This window comes from Halichoerus grypus, chromosome 15, assembly GCF_964656455.1.
Source record: "Halichoerus grypus chromosome 15, mHalGry1.hap1.1, whole genome shotgun sequence".
Taxonomy (NCBI): Eukaryota; Metazoa; Chordata; class Mammalia; order Carnivora; family Phocidae; genus Halichoerus; species Halichoerus grypus.
Genome location: NC_135726.1, coordinates 54,430,098 through 54,449,550, shown reverse-complemented (window position 1 = coordinate 54,449,550; position 19,453 = coordinate 54,430,098). Strand labels below are relative to the sequence as shown.

At 55.3% G+C, this 19,453-nt stretch overlaps 1 protein-coding gene across 2 annotated transcripts; it reads right to left on the bottom strand.

Annotated features, from left to right (window-relative positions):
- Positions 1-331: 331 nt before the first annotated feature.
- Positions 332-16,883, bottom strand: MED25 (mediator complex subunit 25). Of its 2 annotated transcripts, none has more exons than XM_036068164.2 (18): positions 16,669-16,883; positions 16,527-16,572; positions 15,648-15,772; positions 9,397-9,495; positions 8,878-8,998; positions 8,468-8,630; positions 8,182-8,312; positions 7,807-7,894; positions 7,521-7,714; positions 6,958-7,086; positions 6,488-6,573; positions 6,351-6,408; positions 6,099-6,206; positions 5,805-5,993; positions 5,380-5,451; positions 5,027-5,245; positions 4,531-4,711; positions 332-2,167 (listed from the first exon to the last, which is right to left on the bottom strand). In XM_036068164.2, exons 1-18 carry the CDS (start codon positions 16,800-16,802, stop codon positions 1,923-1,925), a joined length of 2,388 nt encoding a protein of 795 aa, XP_035924057.2. In that variant the 5' UTR covers positions 16,803-16,883; the 3' UTR covers positions 332-1,922. The 2 variants fall into 2 exon arrangements, with proteins under 2 accessions (XP_035924057.2, XP_035924059.2); XM_036068166.2 differs by lacking the exon at positions 332-2,167 and adding an exon at positions 3,915-4,048 and having other exon boundaries at positions 16,669-16,873.
- Between the last annotated feature and the right edge of the window lie 2,570 nt (positions 16,884-19,453).

The window sequence follows — 19,453 nt, the reverse complement described above, 5'->3', positions numbered from 1 at the left end:
TACTGTCCTGCACCTGGCCGCTTCACACATTTCCATCACCTGCCTGGTCCCTGAAGCCATCTGAGTTCTCAAAAACCCCTGCTACATACAGGACGGGAAATGTCACCCACTCTCCCTTCAACCACCACCAGCGTCTCCTGCTCAGTCTTTTGTCCTTGCCAGAGCCACCCAGGGAGCTCAGTCAAAATGGCGATTCCCAGCCTCCCTCCCGCCCCCAGATTCCATCCGGCAGTGCCACGGCAGGGACGGTAAACTCAAATGCCTACAGGAGCCAGGCGGGCCACATAAATGAGTGAACTAGCCAGGCATGAGAAAAGTCGACGGCCAGAAATAAAATCAAATTGTATCTTTACTGAACGATGGTGAATGCACGGAACAGAATACAAACATGTATGATACTGGAGTTTATATTTCAAATTCAAAATTGAAAAAATACAAATTGAAAAATAGAAATATTTAATTATTAAAATTTTCTCTTTCATAATTCTTTTGCTCCTTTGATTTTGAAGCCAGAAGGCTGAACTCACCCCCCTTCCGTACCGAGAGGTCAGCGTCAGGCCGTGGATGTCATAGTGGGACGGGCAGTTTAGAATTCAACCTTGAATCCTTAACTGGGAACGGTTATTTAATTTGAATCAATTTTGTAACGGAAAACAGCTGTTTACAAGCGTGGGCATCTCCAAACACCGAAATTCAAGACAACTGCTGGAGAGTTGTAGGGGTGTGATCTTCCAATGGCGTCACAGTTAGGAATCAGCACCCTACTGCCCTGTAGTTCAGTAACTACAACTTGTGGTCTGCATTCACATCATCGACAGTAACCGACGAAGGCAAACTGGACAGTGTTAGTTCATTTTCACAGAGTCTAGATGCAGAGAGCCTTTGGGGGAATTTGGTCTTGAACCCCACCAGCTGGGTGAATATGGTCCAGGCCATGTCTTTTGTTTCTGGAAACCAATTGCAGCGAAGGAACTATTCCTTGCCAGTGGCTTCCTCGTTTTTGCCAGGACTGGGCAAACACGATCATACATTCAAGTAGCTGTTTGTGAACGTCTTTGCAGAGAACTAGTGTTCAGGGGGAGTGGGTGGCGGGTTGTAACTTCGACCAAAAGTCTTTGACCGACCTTCTCAGGGGAACCAAGGTGTGGCCTTCATCTCATTGGAGATGAACCAAGTCGACGGATTTCAACAGTGCAGATCCCTTCCACACCATTACGTGACGACCAGGTCACAGAGCTTCTGTCAATACATCAGGTCAAGGTCACTGTCCACCTGCCCACGGTTAAAGCACAGGAGCATGTCGAGGACATCTGCGGTGTGTTCCATGTACCTTCTGAACACAACTCAAGTCCTGGTGATTGAGGCAACGAGCTGACTTGCGTCCTCACCGAGTGTTGCCTCCCGGGATTGAAGTGCCCTAACAAGGCCCCCTGTGACACAGATCATTACATTACCACAATGGTCTGTGACTGTGCTTAGGAATTCTTGCCAGTCTGTGTGAGTATTTCTGTCAATACACACACAAAATAGCTCATCTCCCAGCGTTGGGCCTGCCTGGGCACCGTGTCACAGACTTTTTCGGTCGTGTCAAAATTCTCCATACCACAAATAAATAAAGCTAGCCGGTGGTAAGAGTTCATGAGCAACGCTAGAAAAGGCCACAGTGGAGTTGACTCTTTCAAGCACCTGGACTTGTAAGTCTTCTGGTTTTATCTTCGACTCACGGCGCAATGCAAACGCCCGTCAGGCCGAAAGGATAGTCTCAACAGGCGAACGTCTCTGTCCAGGACCCGCCGTCCTGCTCCTTTACAAACTCGCCATCAGTGGAAGGCTTTAACGCCCAGGTCGTGCTTTGCTCGTTACTCGAACTGCACTTTGCAGCGACGCCGCTTCTCAGACCTGCTTTCTTTCCAAAGCAAACCCTACTGACACTTGAGGCCCTTTTTCAGTTCACTGAGTATCGCGTCTCGCATCTGTTCTGTGTACTGGTCGAAGCTCTTACTGTGCTTTGATTCGTAATGACGTCTCAGGTTGTATTCTTTCAACACAGATACGATTTTTTTGCATATTAAACACATAGGCATGTTCTTCACTTCCACAAAGAAATAGGCTCGCTCCCATTTTTCTCGAAACACGTGGCCCTCTCGGTCTCTCTTTCGTTTTGCCACTTTTGATAGAGACATGGGTACAAGAAAGATTTCACTTGCCTCTGAATGCTACCACAGGAACAACCACAGTGCAAGCCCAAAGGCAATGACCCTCTGCCTCGCGGTGGGGGAGCCAAACGGGAGTGGTGGGGACTGTGGCGAACCAGCGAGCACACGCCCCATCGAAAGGGGCAGCTCCAGCCCACTGTTGCTAGGCAGAAGGGCGGGCCCAGAGGTGCCAGAACTTCTGACTTGTCAAGAGAAGCCAAGGCTGCAGATTGTGTGTGTGTGTGTGTGTGTGTGTGTGTGAGAGACAGAGAGTGTGTGTGTGTGTACGTGTGTGTTTGCGTGCAAATTATCCTGATTTTTACAACTAACTCGTTAGGAAAAAATGCTACGTATGCTAACACAGGGAAGGCCAAACAAAACTCATCTGCAGAGTGGCCCATGGGCCACCAGATTGCAACCTCTCTCCTGAGATGTCCTCGACATGCTCCTGAGATGGGGCCCAGGAATCGGATGTTAACCAGCGTCCCAAACAATGCGGATGCTGGTGGTCCAGGCATGGACCACGCGCTGAGCGATGCTAGTCTAGAGTCTTGACAACAGACAACGAACTCTCTGCCTCCAGGCTGGACCGTCCTTGCACTCCACATCGTGTCTGTATCCAGCTGCCCCCTAGACGTCTCCCTGAGGACATTCTTGCCTCGCCACATCCCAAACCTGTCCCCTGCCATGTTTTCCACCTCAGGGACAGCCCCACTGTCCACCTTGTTCAAAGCCCTGGAAGGTCCATCTCTGGGACCTGGGGCTGGCCTCTCCTCACGTGCGATCTTGTCCACTCCTGTGGCTTCAATAATCAAACATACGCCATTTCCTAAGAACACATCCTGAACTCCCAACATGTGACCTGTGACATGGACACTCCTTGAACCATTAGCACTCACTACCGGCTCCTTCCCCCAGTTCCCTCACTCAGGGAGGCTCCATAATCTACCAGCACCCAGGCCAGGAGCCAGGGGCAGACTCTGACGCCACCCCTTCACCCCCAATTCCTTTGCATGGCATGCCAAGTCCCTAGACTCACCCCTCTTGCCCCCTGACTCGATCCCAGCCCCTCCACCAGCCTCTCCCCTCCTGGGGCCACCACCCCAGCCTCCTCCCCGCATTCCTGGCCTTGTCTTGCCCTGTTGCACTCCGCAACCCAGAGACCCTGACAACCAGCCAATCCAGACCTGCTCCCTGCACGTGGGACCTCCCCTGGCTCTTCTGCGTCCTCAGGACAAACCTTGAGCCACTCAGTTTGGAACCCGAGCATCCTCCCAACCTGGCACCTGCCCACCTCTCTGGGTCCCTCCTTCCTCAAGCTGGACTTGCACCTCTGAATACCCCAAGCTTTCTCCTGCCCTCACACGTTCACTTCTGCTGTCCCCGCACCTAGATCACCACTTGCCTCCTTCCTTCTCGGCCTTGTCGACTCCCACTTCTCCTCCAAGACTGCTGAGCCCAGCTGGCTCAGAGGCCTCTTCCGGGTACCCACCCTATCTCCGCGAGGGCACACGGCCCTGTGAGCGCTGCCTGCCTGCCTCCACATCCCACCCCCCCGGCCCAAAGCCAGGCTGCACCAGACTGCCTGACTCACTGTGGAGGCCCTGGTGTCACCAGCCCAGAGCCTCAGGGACATCTGCTGAAGCGAAAACAAGGACAGAGAGGTCTCCTCCAGGTCTCCTGCCCAGTCCTGGGGGACGTCAGTGACGGGAGCCGGGGTGTGTGTTAAAAGGAACTTTATTGGGTGTCGGGGGTTCAGATGAGATCCATGAGGATGTCGTCCTCCATGACGCTGGGCTGCAGGCCCGGCTGGGGAACCGGGCCCCGGGGACCCCCGCTCAGCAGCATCTGACCTGGGGGGCAGTGGGGAAGGGACTGCATCTCCCAGTAGTCCCTGGGGCCCTGGAGGGCCCTAGGCCTGCTTCCTCCCTCTTCCTCTGGGAGCCCAAGGTAATGACTTTTCTAGGAAGCCCCAGGGGGACCCATCAGAGGCACCTTCTGGCCCCGTCTGGTCACAAATGTGCTGATTCCCGCGAGTCTTTAGGAGCCCATCCCCCAAACTACTTCTCTGGCCCTAAGACTATGTTTCCCATCAACCCCAGGACACACAGGAAAGGAATCACAAAAAGAGATCTTGCCCCACTAGGTCTTGACCCCCTGGGCTGTATTTTCCAGAAGCCCTCAGAGCCTCCCAAGAATCCTGCGGGGGTGGGGACCAGCTACCATTCTTGAATCCAGGACTTCACTTCCCAGGAGCCCTTGGTCTTGAGGCTCTAGCCCAGGGGCTGCTGGGACACTCAGTCCAGACCCCTGCCCTCCCCGGGGACCTCCTTACCTGGCAGTGGAGCTCTTGGGGGAAGCTGTGCGGGCCAGGACTGGGCAGGCGGTGGGTGCAGGAGGGGAGGCCCCAGCTGGGGTTGCCCCAGGCCCTGGTGTGGTGGGGGCAACAGTGCAGGAGCCCCTGGTGGCTGGAGGTGGTGGAGGGAGGCTTGGGGTGGGGGCACCCCACTCTGGGGCTGCGAGAACAAAGAAAGTGGCTCAGAGAGAGCCCCCACCCCATCAAGCAGCCTCTAGCACAGAAGCTGCTCAGAGAACATCTCATCCAGTGGTTGCGGCGGGGGTGGGGGGGGTGTCTTTCTTCAAAGGAATCTTAGCAGAATCCTACATAAGATAGACACAGAGGAGCCGGTCTGCCTGGGGCCCTTGGCAGGGCTCTATTCACACCCTCTGATCAAAGCCAACCTCCTTCCTCCCAAACAAAAGGACCAGAACCATCAGGGCCCAGGGCCCAGCCCCATGGCTCCCATCTGCCCCCCACCCCCAAATCTCACCGGAGGTGGGTTGAGGAGGAGACTCCGCAGTTGGGGGTTGGCCCCAGGGTTCTGAGGCCGAAGGATGGGTCCAGGAGGGGGAGGGCCGGGGGCTGCTCCAGGAGGGCCTTGGGGGGCACCTGGGGGGGCCTGGGCAGCACCTTGGGGCTGGGGCTGTCCTGAGGCCGCGGAGGCCCCCACAGAGCCCTGAGGCTGGGGCTGTGGTGGGCGGAGCTGGAGCTGGTAGGAAGAGATGGGGGTGAGGGACGAGGCAGATTCCCCAGACTTCTTGGCCTCCGAGGTCAGGTCAAAATGACAGTATTCTTTGGGGGTCTCCCCCGCCCTGGCCCTGACCCCACCAGCCCTCTCCTCACCAGATTCTGTGAGGGTCTCGCCTGGTCCTCCAGAATGGGGCCCAGCCCAGGGGGGGCCTGCTGTGCCCCCATCTGCAGGGGACAGGGAGCAGGTCAGTGACTGGGGGCGGGAGTGGGGGTCCTGTGTTTGGGCAGGGGGAGCCTTCTGAATCCTGAAGGGGAACCTGTCAGGAACTAGGAACGTTCTTTGGGGGTGGGTGGTCTGGGAAGTAAACCTTACTTTCCCAAGTCCCCAAGGGAAGGCTGTGTCTGAGATTCGATCCAGACGCTGAAAGGGGTACAAAGATCGCAAGAAAATGTGGGGAAGGGACTGAACCCAGGTGGCCACATCTCAGCCCAGGAGGGATGCTGGGGGTCTGGCCACAAGCTCAGGGGCCCAGGTGGGCAGGGGTGGGTGCTAGGGGAGGGAGGCCCTGGTCACTCACCCCACGCTGCTGCTCCAGCTTCTGCTGCTGGACTTGCTTGTGGTTGGTGATGACCTGCCGGATGCCGTTGACGAAGCCGCTCTGGTCGTAGGGGATGAGGCCCATGAAGATCTTCTTCTTGGACGAGTACAGGAGCATGAGCACCCGCACCTCGCAGGGGGCCGTGTGGGGGAAGTGCACGCAGCCGGCCTGGCAGAGGACGTGCACTAGTCACCCCTGAGAAAGAGGAGGAGGGGGCACCCACCCCTCCCAGTTCTAGAAGCTCTGCAGGCACTCGCCCTGCCCCAGACTCACAAAGCCGTTGCCCATGATGCGATAGAGGCCTTTCAGGGACTCCAGGTCCTTGTTGGTGAAATGGAACTGCACCATCCTCGAGTTCCGGAACAAAGGGCCCAGGGTGGTCTGCGGGAGACACAGGCCGGCATGCAGAGTGGGGAAGTGAGGAGCAGGGAGCCGAGGCAGGTGGGGGGGGCAGGGAAGGGACGAGGGAAGAGAATGGGACTAGCCGACCGGGAGGGGCGGGCGGTGCTCCCTTGAGCCACTCACCAGCAGCTGCTGCGGGATGAGCTGCATGATCAGCTTCTGAGGCCACTGCTCTGTCTTCCTGGGGGCCAAGGGGAGAGGCGTCAGGAGGATGCAAGCCCAGGTCCACCCGGCCCCCAGCCCTACAGTCAGTCACCTACAAGTTCTCGCCGTGATTCACATAGACCTGGCAAGGCAGCGACCGCGTCAGCTTGGTGTTGGCGTCCACGGAGGCAGGTTTGGGCTTCTGAGTGGAAAAGCAGAACGTGTCACGGTGAAAAGGGCCCCAAAGCCCAGTCCCCTCAACCTCTCCTGCCCTACCCTGGGAGCCCCAGAGCTCAGGACCTCCCCCAGCTCAAGTCCCACAAGCCCTGGGCCCCTCCTCCAGACCAGCGGTCCCACAACCTCTGTCCCCTCCCTGCAGGGGATCCCCTAAACCCCCATCACGCCCCGAAACTGAAACTTTTCAGTGCTTCACGGCAGCACAATTCTTACTACCTCCCTGGTCCTGAACTCAAGGCTTCCTTGAGACTCTCCTCAGGACCCAAAGTGCCACAGCCTCACAGGGACCCTGGCCCAGCCCCATGTCCTAACAGGCTGTGAGATCCACGTGGCTCCCCGAGCTACTCACCTCCTGCCACTCGAGGACCCCGCTCCAGGCCAGGAGTTTGTTGGAGACTGACTGCTGCCCCCCGAGGGCCGGGGCCCCTAGCTGGGCTGGGGAAGGGCCGCTCACCCCGCCTGGGGCCACCGAGCCCGCCTGCCAGAGGGGAGCAAGGAGGGCAGTGGAGCAGGGTCAGACCATCTCCTGGGAGGGGCATCCCGAGAGAGAGACAGACCAGCAGGAAGAACAGAACGCAGGTTCCTTTCTCAACACCACTCGACAGTCCCTGGGACCATAAATGCTCTGACTCCACAGGATCTGAGAACTCTAAGACCCATGGTACCCCAACTCCCAGGGTCCCTTGGACGCCTCTGAACAGTTCACACCCGCCAGGAGCCAAAGCCCCGCCATTCTGTCCCCAGACCCTCCAGTCTCCGTCGTCTGTGGCACCAACCCCGTGAACCCCTGAGGACCGAGGACAACGAGACCCACGTATCCTCACACCCTCCTCAGGAAGGCAAACTGCTAGGCCTCCGCTCTGTCAGCAGCAGACAGGAGTAGGGCAGCGGGGCAGCTGTGCAAGCACCTACCATGGACGGTGCCCCGGGCTGTGCGGTGGGGGCCAGGCCTGGGCCAGGAGCCACAGTGGAGACCAGACTGGGCTGGGAAGCAGGGGGTGGCTTGGGGGCGCCAGGGGGCCCCGGGGGTAGTGGTGGGGCCGGCGCCTGGCTGAAGGGGGGACCCACTCCTGAAGCAGCTTGCTGGAGAGGGTTAATGGGTGAGACTGTGGAAGAGACCAAGAGAAGAGGTGGGGACAGATGTGCAGAGAGGCCCGGCTGACCTCAGCCCACCTCATATCCCCGCCTTGGGACTCACAGCGTGGGCCTAGCCCAGCCTTCTGGTTCTTGGCAGCTTCCACTGCATTCTGGGCCGCCACTTGAGCTGCACTCAGGTTCCCAGGGACCTGGGGGTAGAAGGTGATGAGGACTGCGCACTCCAGTCTGGGTGTCCCGTAGGGTCACGCCACCGTGCCCACCCAAGGCACAGCTACCCCGGCCATGATATCACAGCAGGATGACTCCCATCACTCCACAGGGATGGCATTCTCTGGCCCCAAGTGTCCCACCCACCTGGGGGTCCCAGTGGAGACTCCCCATCACCCCACAAGCCCAGACATCCAGCTAGGTCTCTCCCAAGAGGCCAGGGCTCCCACAAGGCCCCAGGAGCACGTCCCCCCGGCCACATCCATACCTGATACTGCTGGGGGACAGGGGGCAGAGGCTGCTGGGGGGCTGCTGAGAGTGAGGCGCCTGAGGGTGGAGCTGGAGGCAGGGGGACAGGCTGCTTTGGCTGGAGGGGGCCTGGGGCTGAACTACCCCCAACTGAGAGTGAAGGATGGACGACCGAGGCCCCGTGCAAAGGGGTTTGAGAGAGGGGAGAGAAATCCAAGTCAAAAAAAAGAAAAAAAAGAAATCCAAGTCAGAGGGAGCAGAGGGGGACACCCCCCATTGCCCCACTGCTGGCACTCAGGCCTCACCCGGCAGCACGAGCCCCCGCACCAGCACCATGTGCCGGGGGTCCTGGCTCACATCTGTTGGTGGCTGCAGCGGCTCCAGCAGGGCCGGGGGAGCTGCCTTCTCGAACAGAAGCCTTAGGGCAGGCAGCTTCCGGGGAGACACTATGGAGAAGTGGATCCCTTGCTGCAGGAGAAGAGAGGCGTGGTCAGGGCGGGGCCATCGGGGCCGACCCCCAGGCTACCACACCCACTGGGCCCTAAAACTAAATTCCCATCAGGCTTTGAGACAAGAGACCCTGGGACCTGTATTAGCTGCCTCAGGGGATTCTCAGTTATAGTTCTTCCAAAAGGACATTAGCAGAGCTGGTCACAACTCAGAGGAGTCCAGGCCTCCCTCCCTGAGCTCCTCCCTCAGACTCAAGAGTCCTCACCTCCCCTATCTTCTGCACAAGACTCTCCGTCGTGTACCCAGAGTACGTGGTGCTCTCGACAGCAGGGAGCAGGTACGGGGGCGAGTTACAGATAAGGAGGCAGACGCGGTGTGTCTGGCCGCTGCCAGGGAGAAGGAAAGACATGGAGCAGGTAACAACAGGGGCCCTGAGAAGGGACAGACCCAGGCCCAGGAGAGTGCAAGTACTCCACCCCACAGGAAGTCAGGAGTAACGGCCCCATTTTACAACCGAGAACACTGAGGCCCAAAGAGGTTCCTGACTCCCTCTAAGTTGCCGAGCAGGCAGGGAAAGCAGGAGGCAGACCCAGAGCAGGATCCTCTTCCCGATGAGGACACCCAGACCAGGCATTGGCCAGGGGACACCTCCTGCCTCCCGGCCAGAGCGCTCAGGGCTCAGAGCCCACCCGCTTCCCCAGCGTGAGGCAGTGGGGGGAGTCCCGCAGCAGACAAAGCCAGGTGGAAAGAGACACGGGGAGCCGCACAGGCTGGGCACACTCACATCTGCTCCCGCATCTTCTTGAAGTCATCGAAGAGCTGCAGGGCCGTGCTGAGGCCTTCTGCAATGAGGCTGCAACTCTCACCACCCCCGCCCATGAACCTGCAGGGGGCGAGGCTGTCAGCCCCAGGGTCCCCTGTGGCACCCCGGGCTGCCACCCCCCAGCCCCCAGGCCACAGCTGAAGAGCCTGCGCCCGTGTCGCCCTCCTCCCCACACTCTATCGTGCACTTGGGCGCACGGACACTGCTGAGTTTCCTGCTCTATCCCCAGTGCTGACGCAACGCCAGGCCTAGTGAATGTGGACAAGGGCTGTTTGTCATCCCCTCTGACAGAGTACCTCTGGCCAGAGGCCCTGCCAGAGCACGGAACAGGGAAAGGCCCAGGACACCTGGCCCATGATCTGGTCCCGTGTCCCCATCCCTCCACACCTCCCCTCGGGGCTGTCTGTTCCACCTTTAAAGCCAGCCCTGGCCTCTGCCCACCCTCCCAGCCAGATATGGGGGCCTCTCTGTCCTCCCAGTGTCAAGGGTTGAATTGTGTCCCCCTCCCCAAGAGATGCTGAAGGTCCTAACCTCCCTCCCCCCATAATCCCAGACTGTGACCTTATTTGGAAATGGGGTATTTATAGAGGTAAGGACACTACACTGAGGTCACAGGGTGGGCCCTAATCCAATGTGACCCATGTCCTTATGGTCAAAACAGGGAAATGTGGATACAGAAACAGACATGCTCAGAAGGAAGACAATGTAGAGACACAGGGAGAACGCCATGTGGAGATCGGAGTGACACTATCACAAGCCAAGGATTGTCTGGGGACACCAGAAGCTAGAAGAGACAAGGACCTTCCCCCACAGGCTCCAGAGGGAGCATGGCCCGCATGGCCCTGCCCACACCTCGATCCTGGGCTCCTGGATCTAAACTGTGTCACTACCTTTCTGTGGTTCTAAACCAACTAGTTTTTGTTTTTGTTTTTTTAAGACTTTATTTATCTATTTAAGAGAGAGAGCGAGCGAGCACACCCACGTATGAGCAGGGGGAGGGGCAAGAAGCAGACCCCCCGCTGAGCGCGGAGCCCAACATGGGGCCCGATCCCAGGACCCTGAGATCATGACCTGAGCCGAAGGCAGACGCTTAACCGACTGAGCCACCCAGGCGCCCTTAAGCCAACCAGTTCTTACTACTTTGTTTCGGCAGCCCCAGGAAACCCATACACAGACTCGGGTTTCTCTTCCATCTGATGTGCAGACAGGTCGCCAGCGACCATCCCACTGGGGCGTGGCCCGGGGACGGCCTCTATGTGAGTGCAGCTGCTGCCACCACAGTTCTCCAGGTCACAGGGCTGTGAGGCCGACTCTGCCACAGGTACACGTGTGCAGACTGGGCCCCTCGCTGGGAGCGTTCAGGATCCTGTCCCCTTGAATTGTGGCCCCTGCACTGGTCTCCTCTCTTACCCCACAGTCTAGCATTAGGGAAGCCTCGGGAAATGTGTGTTAAAATTGAGTGGCTAAAGGTGTGGGGCTGGCTCAGTCGGTAGGCATGCAACTCTTGATCTTGGGGTCGGAGTTTGAGCCCCATGTGTGGCATGGAGTTTACATAGATACACATGTACATAAATACATAACAAAGGGCTGCCAATCCAACGATGTCCATTAAGACCAGAATAAAGCCAAGTTCTCAGCTGGGCATCTGGGGCCCTCCGTGCCCGGGCTCTGCCCACCTTCCTGCTCCATCCTCCTCTAGGTATAAGTCGTCCAGAATGTCTCACGTGTCCCTGGTCTTCGTGATCTGCCACATAACCAGTTTTCGGCCTCTGCTGTTTGCCATGACCACACACATCCCTCTTCTGGCCCAGGAGGAAAATCCCTGCTTATCTATCCTTTTTTTTTTTTTTTTTTTTTAAAGATTTTATTTATTTATTTGAGAGAGAAAGAATGAGAGAGAGCACATGAGAGGGGTTAGGGTCAGAGGGAGAAGCAGACTCCCTGCCGAGCAGGGAGCCCGATGCGGGACTCAATCCAGGGACTCCAAGACCATGACCTGAGCCGAAGGCAGTCGCTTAACCAACTGAGCCACCCAGGCGCCCCCTGCTTATCTATCCTATGACCACCCCCACCCCAAGTCCAGCGTCCCCTCCTCCAGGAAGCCTGCCTCAGCTGCCACCTGATTTTAGGGCCCACCCTCAATCATATCACATGTCACCAGATACTGTGACTTTCAGGCTTCCCTCCACAGCGCACCTGACTCCCAGAGTCAGGGTAGCCTTCAGTGAGGGGGACCAAGTGGTCGGTCTGAGACATCTCCAGCTTGTGTCCAAGCTGCTCAAGGACACACAGGACTCAGAGCATGCCTCCTGGATGAGTGAACCACAGCAGCTTGACCCCTCTGCTCCTTTCCCAAACTTCTCAGGCCAACTGTTATCAGTTGCAGGCTTCCGCCCTCTTCTCCCTCTAGCCCTGCGACCCCGAAGCCTGCCTTCCCCCTCTCAGGGCACTCGGGCCCCACCGATGCTCCTTACCCCCACGCCCTGCTCCCAGCCCTCCTCTTCCTTACCACCAAGGCTGTTCCACACAAGAACTTGAAGGCCAGAGTTTCAGGGGCAGACCCCAATGAATGAACCAACCCTGCATCCACCCTGCTGTGACTTCCTGTTCCCGAATAAATCAAACCACTATTTTCATGAGACTCTTTGAGCCAAAAGTGTCCTGGTTGGGCCTGGCCGGAAGGGGGGGGGGCAGATACGGAGCAACTGCTTCATGGGTGCAGGTCCCGTTTTAGGGGCATGAAAACGTTTTGGGCCTGTGAGACTGCACAGCGTAAACACACTAAATGCCACTGAATTGTTCACTTTAAAATAATCACCTCTGTTATGTGAATTTTATCTCAATTATAAAAAATAATTTATGAGAGAAAGTGTGATCGACCAATCACTTTGAGACTCTCAAACCTTTTTCCTTCCAGGGTGGGTAGGCTGTCTGTTAGGCGCTGAGAGAGATATGGAACACATGTTTTGTCCAGGAAATGAGAAACGCTTGAAAAATGGGGTGCAGAAATAAAATCTGGACGGTGCCAAAATATGTTTTGAATACCACAGAGTTTACGATAAGCCTGAATTCCAAATGAACCCCTCGATGATGCAAATGTGAAGATGAAAGTGCCCTGGTGCCACAGGTGGGCTCTGACTCTTAGCTGCTTCCCAGGCTCCTTGCTGACGCCATACCCACGGCCCCAGTCTTCGCTGCCTGCCCGCACGGGGTAATGAGCCCTCGGAGGCCCCCGGACGTACTGGTCAAAACGAGTGACTGTGAACAGCGACCAGGCTTGACCCGCCCGGCTGGTCGCCCCACTATGGACACCAGCTCCAAGAGGGCCAGAACCTGGCCTGCCTTATGTCCCCAACTCCTCAGGGCCCAGGACAGTTTGCACCACAAACATTTGTTGAAGGAATGAATGAATGAATGAACAGATGGTCACAGTGCTAGGGAGAAGACACTCAGGGCTCCTTCTCCTTCTACCCTATTCTTTCTGATTCTGGGTCACTTGCTGCAGGGCAGGAGGAAAAAAAAAAAACCCGCCCCTCTTGAAAGAAAGGAAATGAAACATCAGAAATAAATCTTCCCAAAGCAAGGACGTTTCAAAAATCACACTGCATGCTTTGTTCCTTCCGTTACGGACATTCTGGGAGAAGATAAGATTTCTTCTCCGAGTGGGAACAAAACCCACAGACTTCCTTTGTGATCTTTGTGCCAGACCACCTGGCAACGTCACAGAAAGTGAATTTAGATGGTTACATAGGACTTGGTAAAACAATGACCACTGCCAATGTTTATCAGCTCATTGGGAGGATTCCGCAGTGAGCACACAGCCTACAAAGCTTTTCATTTGGCTAAAGGTACAGTGTATTCTAAGTTGATTAAGGAGGAGGTGTGGATATGTGCTGAATGTGCTCAGAAAGCATTTCCCTCTTATCTTCCACATGCTTTGTAAAGACTTATTTACTTATCTATTTTTAAGATTTTTTAAAGTTTTTATTTACTTAAGTTATCTCTACACCCATCGTGGGGCTTGAACTCACAACCCCAAGATCATGCTCTTCCGATTGAGCCAGCCAGGCACCCCTGGAAAGTTTTAAATAAGGGGGTTTAACTGTTTGTCCTGACATGTCAACACCCACTAGAAGATTTGGTTTCTTAGTGATTATCTTCTCCATGGCTTTCACTCATTTATTTACTGTCAAGGCCTCCTGAGACCTTTTGGGTGCCAGGCCCCAGCTGGAAACAAAAAAGCAGAACACCAGGGACCTAGACATTCACAGTCCAGAGGCATGGGGCTGCGACCGGGGAACAGCTGGGAGTGGCAGGCGCAGGGGAGGGAGCGACTGGCTGTTTGCCAGCACCAGGGAAGGGATACTGGAGTTGGGTCTTGCACCTTATAGTTCACCAGGAAGAATCAGAGTATAAAGTGCATTCTGGGTATTCATTCATGTACTCCCTCATTCCACACAGTTCTCCTAGACCTCCTTGGTGCCAGACCGTGCTCAGTGCTAGGTACTTGAGGGACAGCACACTTGAACTTGGGGCTCAAAAAGCCCCCACTTACCATTATTCAAGTCTTACAACAATCTATCTCAGTACTTCTCAGCTGGGGTGGATTTTGTCCCCCCAACTCCCCACCCCAGGGGACACTTGACAATGTCTGGAGACATCTCTGTGTGTCACAACTTGGAGGTGGCTCCTGGCATCTAGTGGCTAGAGCCAGGGAGGCTACTGAACATCGGGCACCGCACAGGACAGCACCACGCAACAGTGAATTATTTGGCCCAAAGTGTCAACAGTACTGAGGTTGGGAAATCCTACTCTGTCCTGACTAGTAGCTCGAATGGCCATGAGAGGTCAAACTTGGGTGTCAGCTTCACAGTGAACGTGCAGCACCCAGTCCAGCACAAACAGCCTGGAACAAAGCAGGCACTCAGCAAACACTTGCTGCATAAACGTATGAAGAGAACAACAGCCATGAACCGGTGCCGCTTAGTGAACTCTAACCCCAGACCAGACCCTGGGCTAGGCAGGATGAAGGCACCGCATGAAGATGAGCTCGTGATTCTCCCAAGAGCACCAGAGATGCGGACTACCATTATCCATTCACAAACCAAGAAACCGAGAACTGAAACAACAGCGAACACTAACATAGCACTTAATACATGCCAGGTGCTGTTTTAAGTGGTCACCAACTCATTTAATTTAATTCCCGAAGAATGCATGAAGTCCTGGTAGCCAGGCCCCCCCAGTGATCCCCACCTCCTGGTATTCACACCCTTGGCATTCATCTCCCCTCATGCTCCTCGCACTGAACAGGACTGCCTTCTATAACAAACAGAACATGGCAGAGGTAATGCTGTGTGACTTCCAAAAGCTGGATCATAAAAACCCTCGTAGCCTCCTCCTCTCTGCTCTCTGTTGTGTTGCTTCCTCTGAGATAAGCCAGCTGCCAGGTTAGGAGGACACTCTGCAGCCACAGAGTGAGCCACCTTGAAAACGGATCGGCCAGTCCCTTGGATGACTGCAACCTCATGAGACCCTGAGCCAGAACTATCCAGCTAAGCCAGTCTTGAATTCCTTACTTACAGATATGGCATGAAATAATCAACGTTTATTGTTCTGAGCCACTAAGTTTGGGGATAATCTGTTATGCAACCCAGAATAAACAATACGATAAATAAGTAAGTACTGTAACATCCCCCCTTTAAAGAGATAGGAGATAAGCTACATTACGCACAAACGGAGCAGGGACTCCTGGGTCTGGGAGTTCTGTTGTGGTTTAGCTGTGATCTGGTCGCAGGCTGTCTGCACCTGCACTGAGCGGGCCAAGTGAACATTCCAAAGCCCAGAGGGCTCTATCCTGGCCTAGGCCCCACCCCCCTTGCACTCAGACTTCAGGGGGCCCATCTGAAAAAGGAAAACTGGAGTACAGATGAGAAACAGCCTAAGAATGTGCAGAACCTCACAATACGAGATGGGCGCTGGAGCTCAACAGGCCTCCCCAACTGGGAAGATCTTTCTACTTCCACACTGGATGGCAAAACCGCTGAGCACACAGAACCCACCACAGAAGTTAATCTGTGGACAAAAACTATCCCTCTCAGCCCTTTCAGCCACCCAGTGTGAGGGATGGTTTCTGAAGCTCAAACCAAGCCGCCGTCCATTCACGGTCCCTCACAGGGTCCCCCAACGCACCCCAAGCACAAGAAAAAGCTCACTTAATGCCATCGAGCCAGGTGACAAACTCATAGGCGCTGCTGGTGGGAGCGTGACACTGTACGTAGGACTCGGGAGCGCAGTCCACCGTGTTGAACACCACGAGGCTGTACTGGGTCCCCCCATACTGGGAGGAGAGGACAGAGGAACTTTTCATCTGGGACCCCAGTCCAGCTCCTTCTCCCTCAGACCCAGGAGGCCGGTCCCCGGCTCCCGGCTCCCTCCTCCCTCAGACCCGAGAGTCCCGTCCCCGGCTCCCTCCTCCCTCAGACCCGGGAGTCCCGTCCCCGGCTCCCTCCTCCCTCAGACCCGAGAGTCCCGTCCCGGCTCCTCCTCCCTCAGACCCGGGAGTCCCGTCCCCGGCTCCCTCCTCCCTCAGACCCGGGAGTCCCGTCCCCGGCTCCCTCCTCCCTCAGACCCGGGAGTCCCGTCCCCGGCTCCCTCCTCCCTCAGACCCGGGAGTCCGGTCCCCGGCTCCCTCCTCCCTCAGACCCGAGAGTCCCGTCCCCGGCTCCCTCCTCCCTCAGACCCGGGAGTCCCGTCCCCGGCTCCCTCCTCCCTCAGACCCGGGAGTCCCGTCCCCGGCTCCCTCCTCCCTCAGACCCGGGAGTCCGGTCCCCGGCTCCCTCCTCCCTCAGACCCGAGAGTCCCGTCCCCGGCTCCCTCCTCCCTCAGACCCGGGAGTCCCGTCCCCGGCTCCCTCCTCCCTCAGACCCGGGAGTCCCGTCCCCGGCTCCCTCCTCCCTCAGACCCGACAGTCCCGTCCCCGGCTCCCTCCTCCCTCAGACCCGACAGTCCCGTCCCCGGCTCCCTCCTCCCTCAGACCCGGGAGTCCGGTCCCCGGCTCCTCCTCCCTCAGACCCAGGAGTCCCAAGACTCACGTCTCCCCCGAAGTCCGTCTCGGCAGGAGGACCACCATTAAAATACCTGTGAGGGTCGGAGGCAAAAGGTCGGGGTCAGGCAAGAAACCGTGGAAAACTAAAGTCGGAGGGCCGGATTGGAAGTCGCGGAAACGGCACTCACTCGATGGCCGGAAGCAGGTAGTGCTTGCGCAGCCCTTCGAAGTAAGGCCCCAGGTTGGCTGTGCCCTCAATCACAAACACCACATCAGCCACGAGGCCCCCGGCTCGGGCCGGGCCCTCCGACCCGGGGACCATGCCCCGCGCAGCAGCCGCCACCGCCGCCACCGCCGCCGCCACCGCAGCCGCTGCGGGATGAGCGGAAGTGCGCCTGCGCCGCGCGTGCACCGGCGTCGGACGTCTTAGCGCCGCTGCTTGACGCGCCTGCGGCCATGTTTGTGCGGGGCAAGGAGGGAGCGTTGGTTCTGTGTCCATCCTCGTTCGTGCCCACCGCGTGCAAGATTAAGAGCATAGCGAACCCCTTCGGGGGCCTGACGGGGAAGACTGAATTATTGTCAGGACTGTGGAGTGACATATACTGAGAGAGGGGCAGTCGGCCGCCATCTTTGAGCGAGGCGCCTGTTCCGACTCTGGTCTCAATCGGAGGGTCAGGAGACCTGGTTGCTATGCAACGCATACGCAGCCTTAGTTTTCTATGGAGAGATTAGGTTTCTAGTTAAATTTTTTCTGGCGCGGGGAGATGGGGGGGAGGGTCGTGTGAAGGAGCCAATCACAGCCTCTGAAATGGGTTACTAGGCAACGCTCGAGGTTGCCGTCCACTCGGAGGGGAGTGCAGCTGTTCTTCCCCCTCAAAGCCGAATTCCGACCCAAGTGGCGGTTGCTAGGCAACACCTGATTGTTGTTTTCTGGGAGGGCGGCCAGAAACTGGCCTAGAACATAAATACATTCCAGGTGGATTAAAAATGTAAATGCAACAGATGAAACCTTAAAAATAGCTGAAGGACTAAAGAAACACGCTGTACAATCCTGAAGCCTGGAAAAAGAGTTTATCCTCACAGCAAAGCCAGAAAACGTAAAATATTGATCAATTTGTCCAAAAGACTCCATAAACCGAGTTGGAAAACAGAATACGATAAACTGGGAAAGTCATTTGTAACATATATGTTGACTGAAATTTACTACACAAATACATCTTACCAATAAAATTTTAGGAAAATAAAAAAAGATATTTTTTAATGGTAGGGAGGCTCTTCCCCCACACAGAACAATTTAAAATGGCAAGTAAACATCTGAAAACCGCTTATCTTCAATTAAAAAGCATTTCACCTTTGTCACGTTAATTAATATGGGAAAGAAGAAAGTCCATGAGGGCGGGAGAGTTTGGGCTCAGACACAGTCTAGAGGCGGTGTGAATAAGCACAACTTGTCCCAGTGCATTTTGGCAATGTACCTCAAGATAAAAGGGTGCCTTCCTCTCACACACAGTTGTATCACCATTTTGTCACATTTACCTTATCCATCCCTTTTCTCTTTTATTTTCTTTGCTGAAGTCTTTTATTTTTAAAGATTTTATTTATTTATTTGACAGAGACACAGCGAGAGAGGGAACACAAGCAGGGGGAGTAGGAGAGGGAGAAGCAGGCTACAGGGCTCGATCCCAGGACTCTGGGATCATGACCTGAACCGAAGGCAGACGCTTAACGACTGAGCCACCCAGGCGCCCCAACAAAATTATTTCTTGGTGTCATCTAACACTAAATCCACAATCAGATTTCCTCAATTCTCTCAAAATGCCTTTTTTCAATTGTTTTATTTGCATCAGAATCCAAAGACCAAACATATTTAGACATTATATCTCTTAAGTTTCTTTTAATCTAAAGCAGCTCCCATTTTTTTATGCCAGTGTAATTCAACTTTAATAAAATTATAAGGAAGGGGCGCTTGGGTGGCTCAGTTGGTTAAGTGTCTGCCTTCAGCTCAGGTCATGATCCCAGGGTCCTGGGATCAATGCATCAATCTTCCTGCTCAGCGGGGAGCCTGCTTCTCCCTCTGCTGCTCCCCCTGCTTGTGCTCTCTTGCTCTCTCTGTCAAATAAATAAATAAAATCTTTTAAAAAAATAATAAAATTATAAGGAAGATTAAATTGGAGAAAGGAAAAATGATTAACAGGTAAGAAGATTAAAATGCTTCCTAACATTAAAATCTGCACTGTTAACTAAAAGGAAACCTTTCTTTAGATAAGCTGAATGTATGACTGGTTGTATTAACTGATTTTTTTAAAGATTTTATTTATTTATTTGAGAGAGAGAGGGCACAAGTCGGGAGAGAGGGACATACGGAGAGGGGGAAGCAGACTCCCCGCTGAGCAGGGAGCCCTACCAGGGCTGGATCCCAGGCCCCCAGGATCATGACTTGAGCTAAAGACAGATGTTTACCTGACTCAGCTACCCAGGCACCCCTAACTGATTTTTAATACATTTCCGTTAATGTATTACAAACGGTAAAAATGAACAATTGGATATTTTAGCCTGGACTTCAGCTTCTGGCATTATGATGGATTAGGTGTTATAATACTGTTTTTGCAACATTGATGGTTTTTTTTTTTTAAAGCAGTTGTCATTTTTTTTAAGATTTTATTTATTCACTTGAGACACAGAGATACAGAGAGCATGAGCAGGGGGAAAGGCAGAGGGAGAGGGAGAAGCAGACTCCCCGCCGAGCCAAGAGCCAGACGTGGGGCTCGATCCCAGGACCCCGGGATCACGACCCGAGCCAAAGGCAGACGCTCAACCATCTGAGCCACCCAGGCGCCCCAACATTGATGGTTTCTTAAAAGATAGACCTCATGGGGCGCCTGGGTGGCTCAATTGGTTGGGCGTCTGCCTTTGGCTCAGGTCATGGTCCCAGGGTCCTGAGAGCGGGGGTCCTGCTCAGCAGGGAGCCTGCTT

What these genes read in the sequence shown, in the direction of transcription:
- MED25 (XM_036068164.2), bottom strand. Translation starts at nt 16,802, where the DNA reads ATGGTCCCCGGGTCGGAGGGCCCGGCCCGAGCCGGGGGCCTCGTGGCT. An exon ending in ACCTGGCTCGATGGCATTAA is followed by an intron (nt 9,496 to 15,647) that starts GTGAGCTTTTTC and finishes CGCCCCCTGCAG; the next exon opens with GTTCATGGGCGGGGGTGGTG. An exon ending in GCATCATGGGCAACGGCTTT is followed by an intron (nt 5,994 to 6,098) that starts GTGAGTCTGGGG and finishes GTCCTCTGCCAG; the next exon opens with GCCGGCTGCGTGCACTTCCC.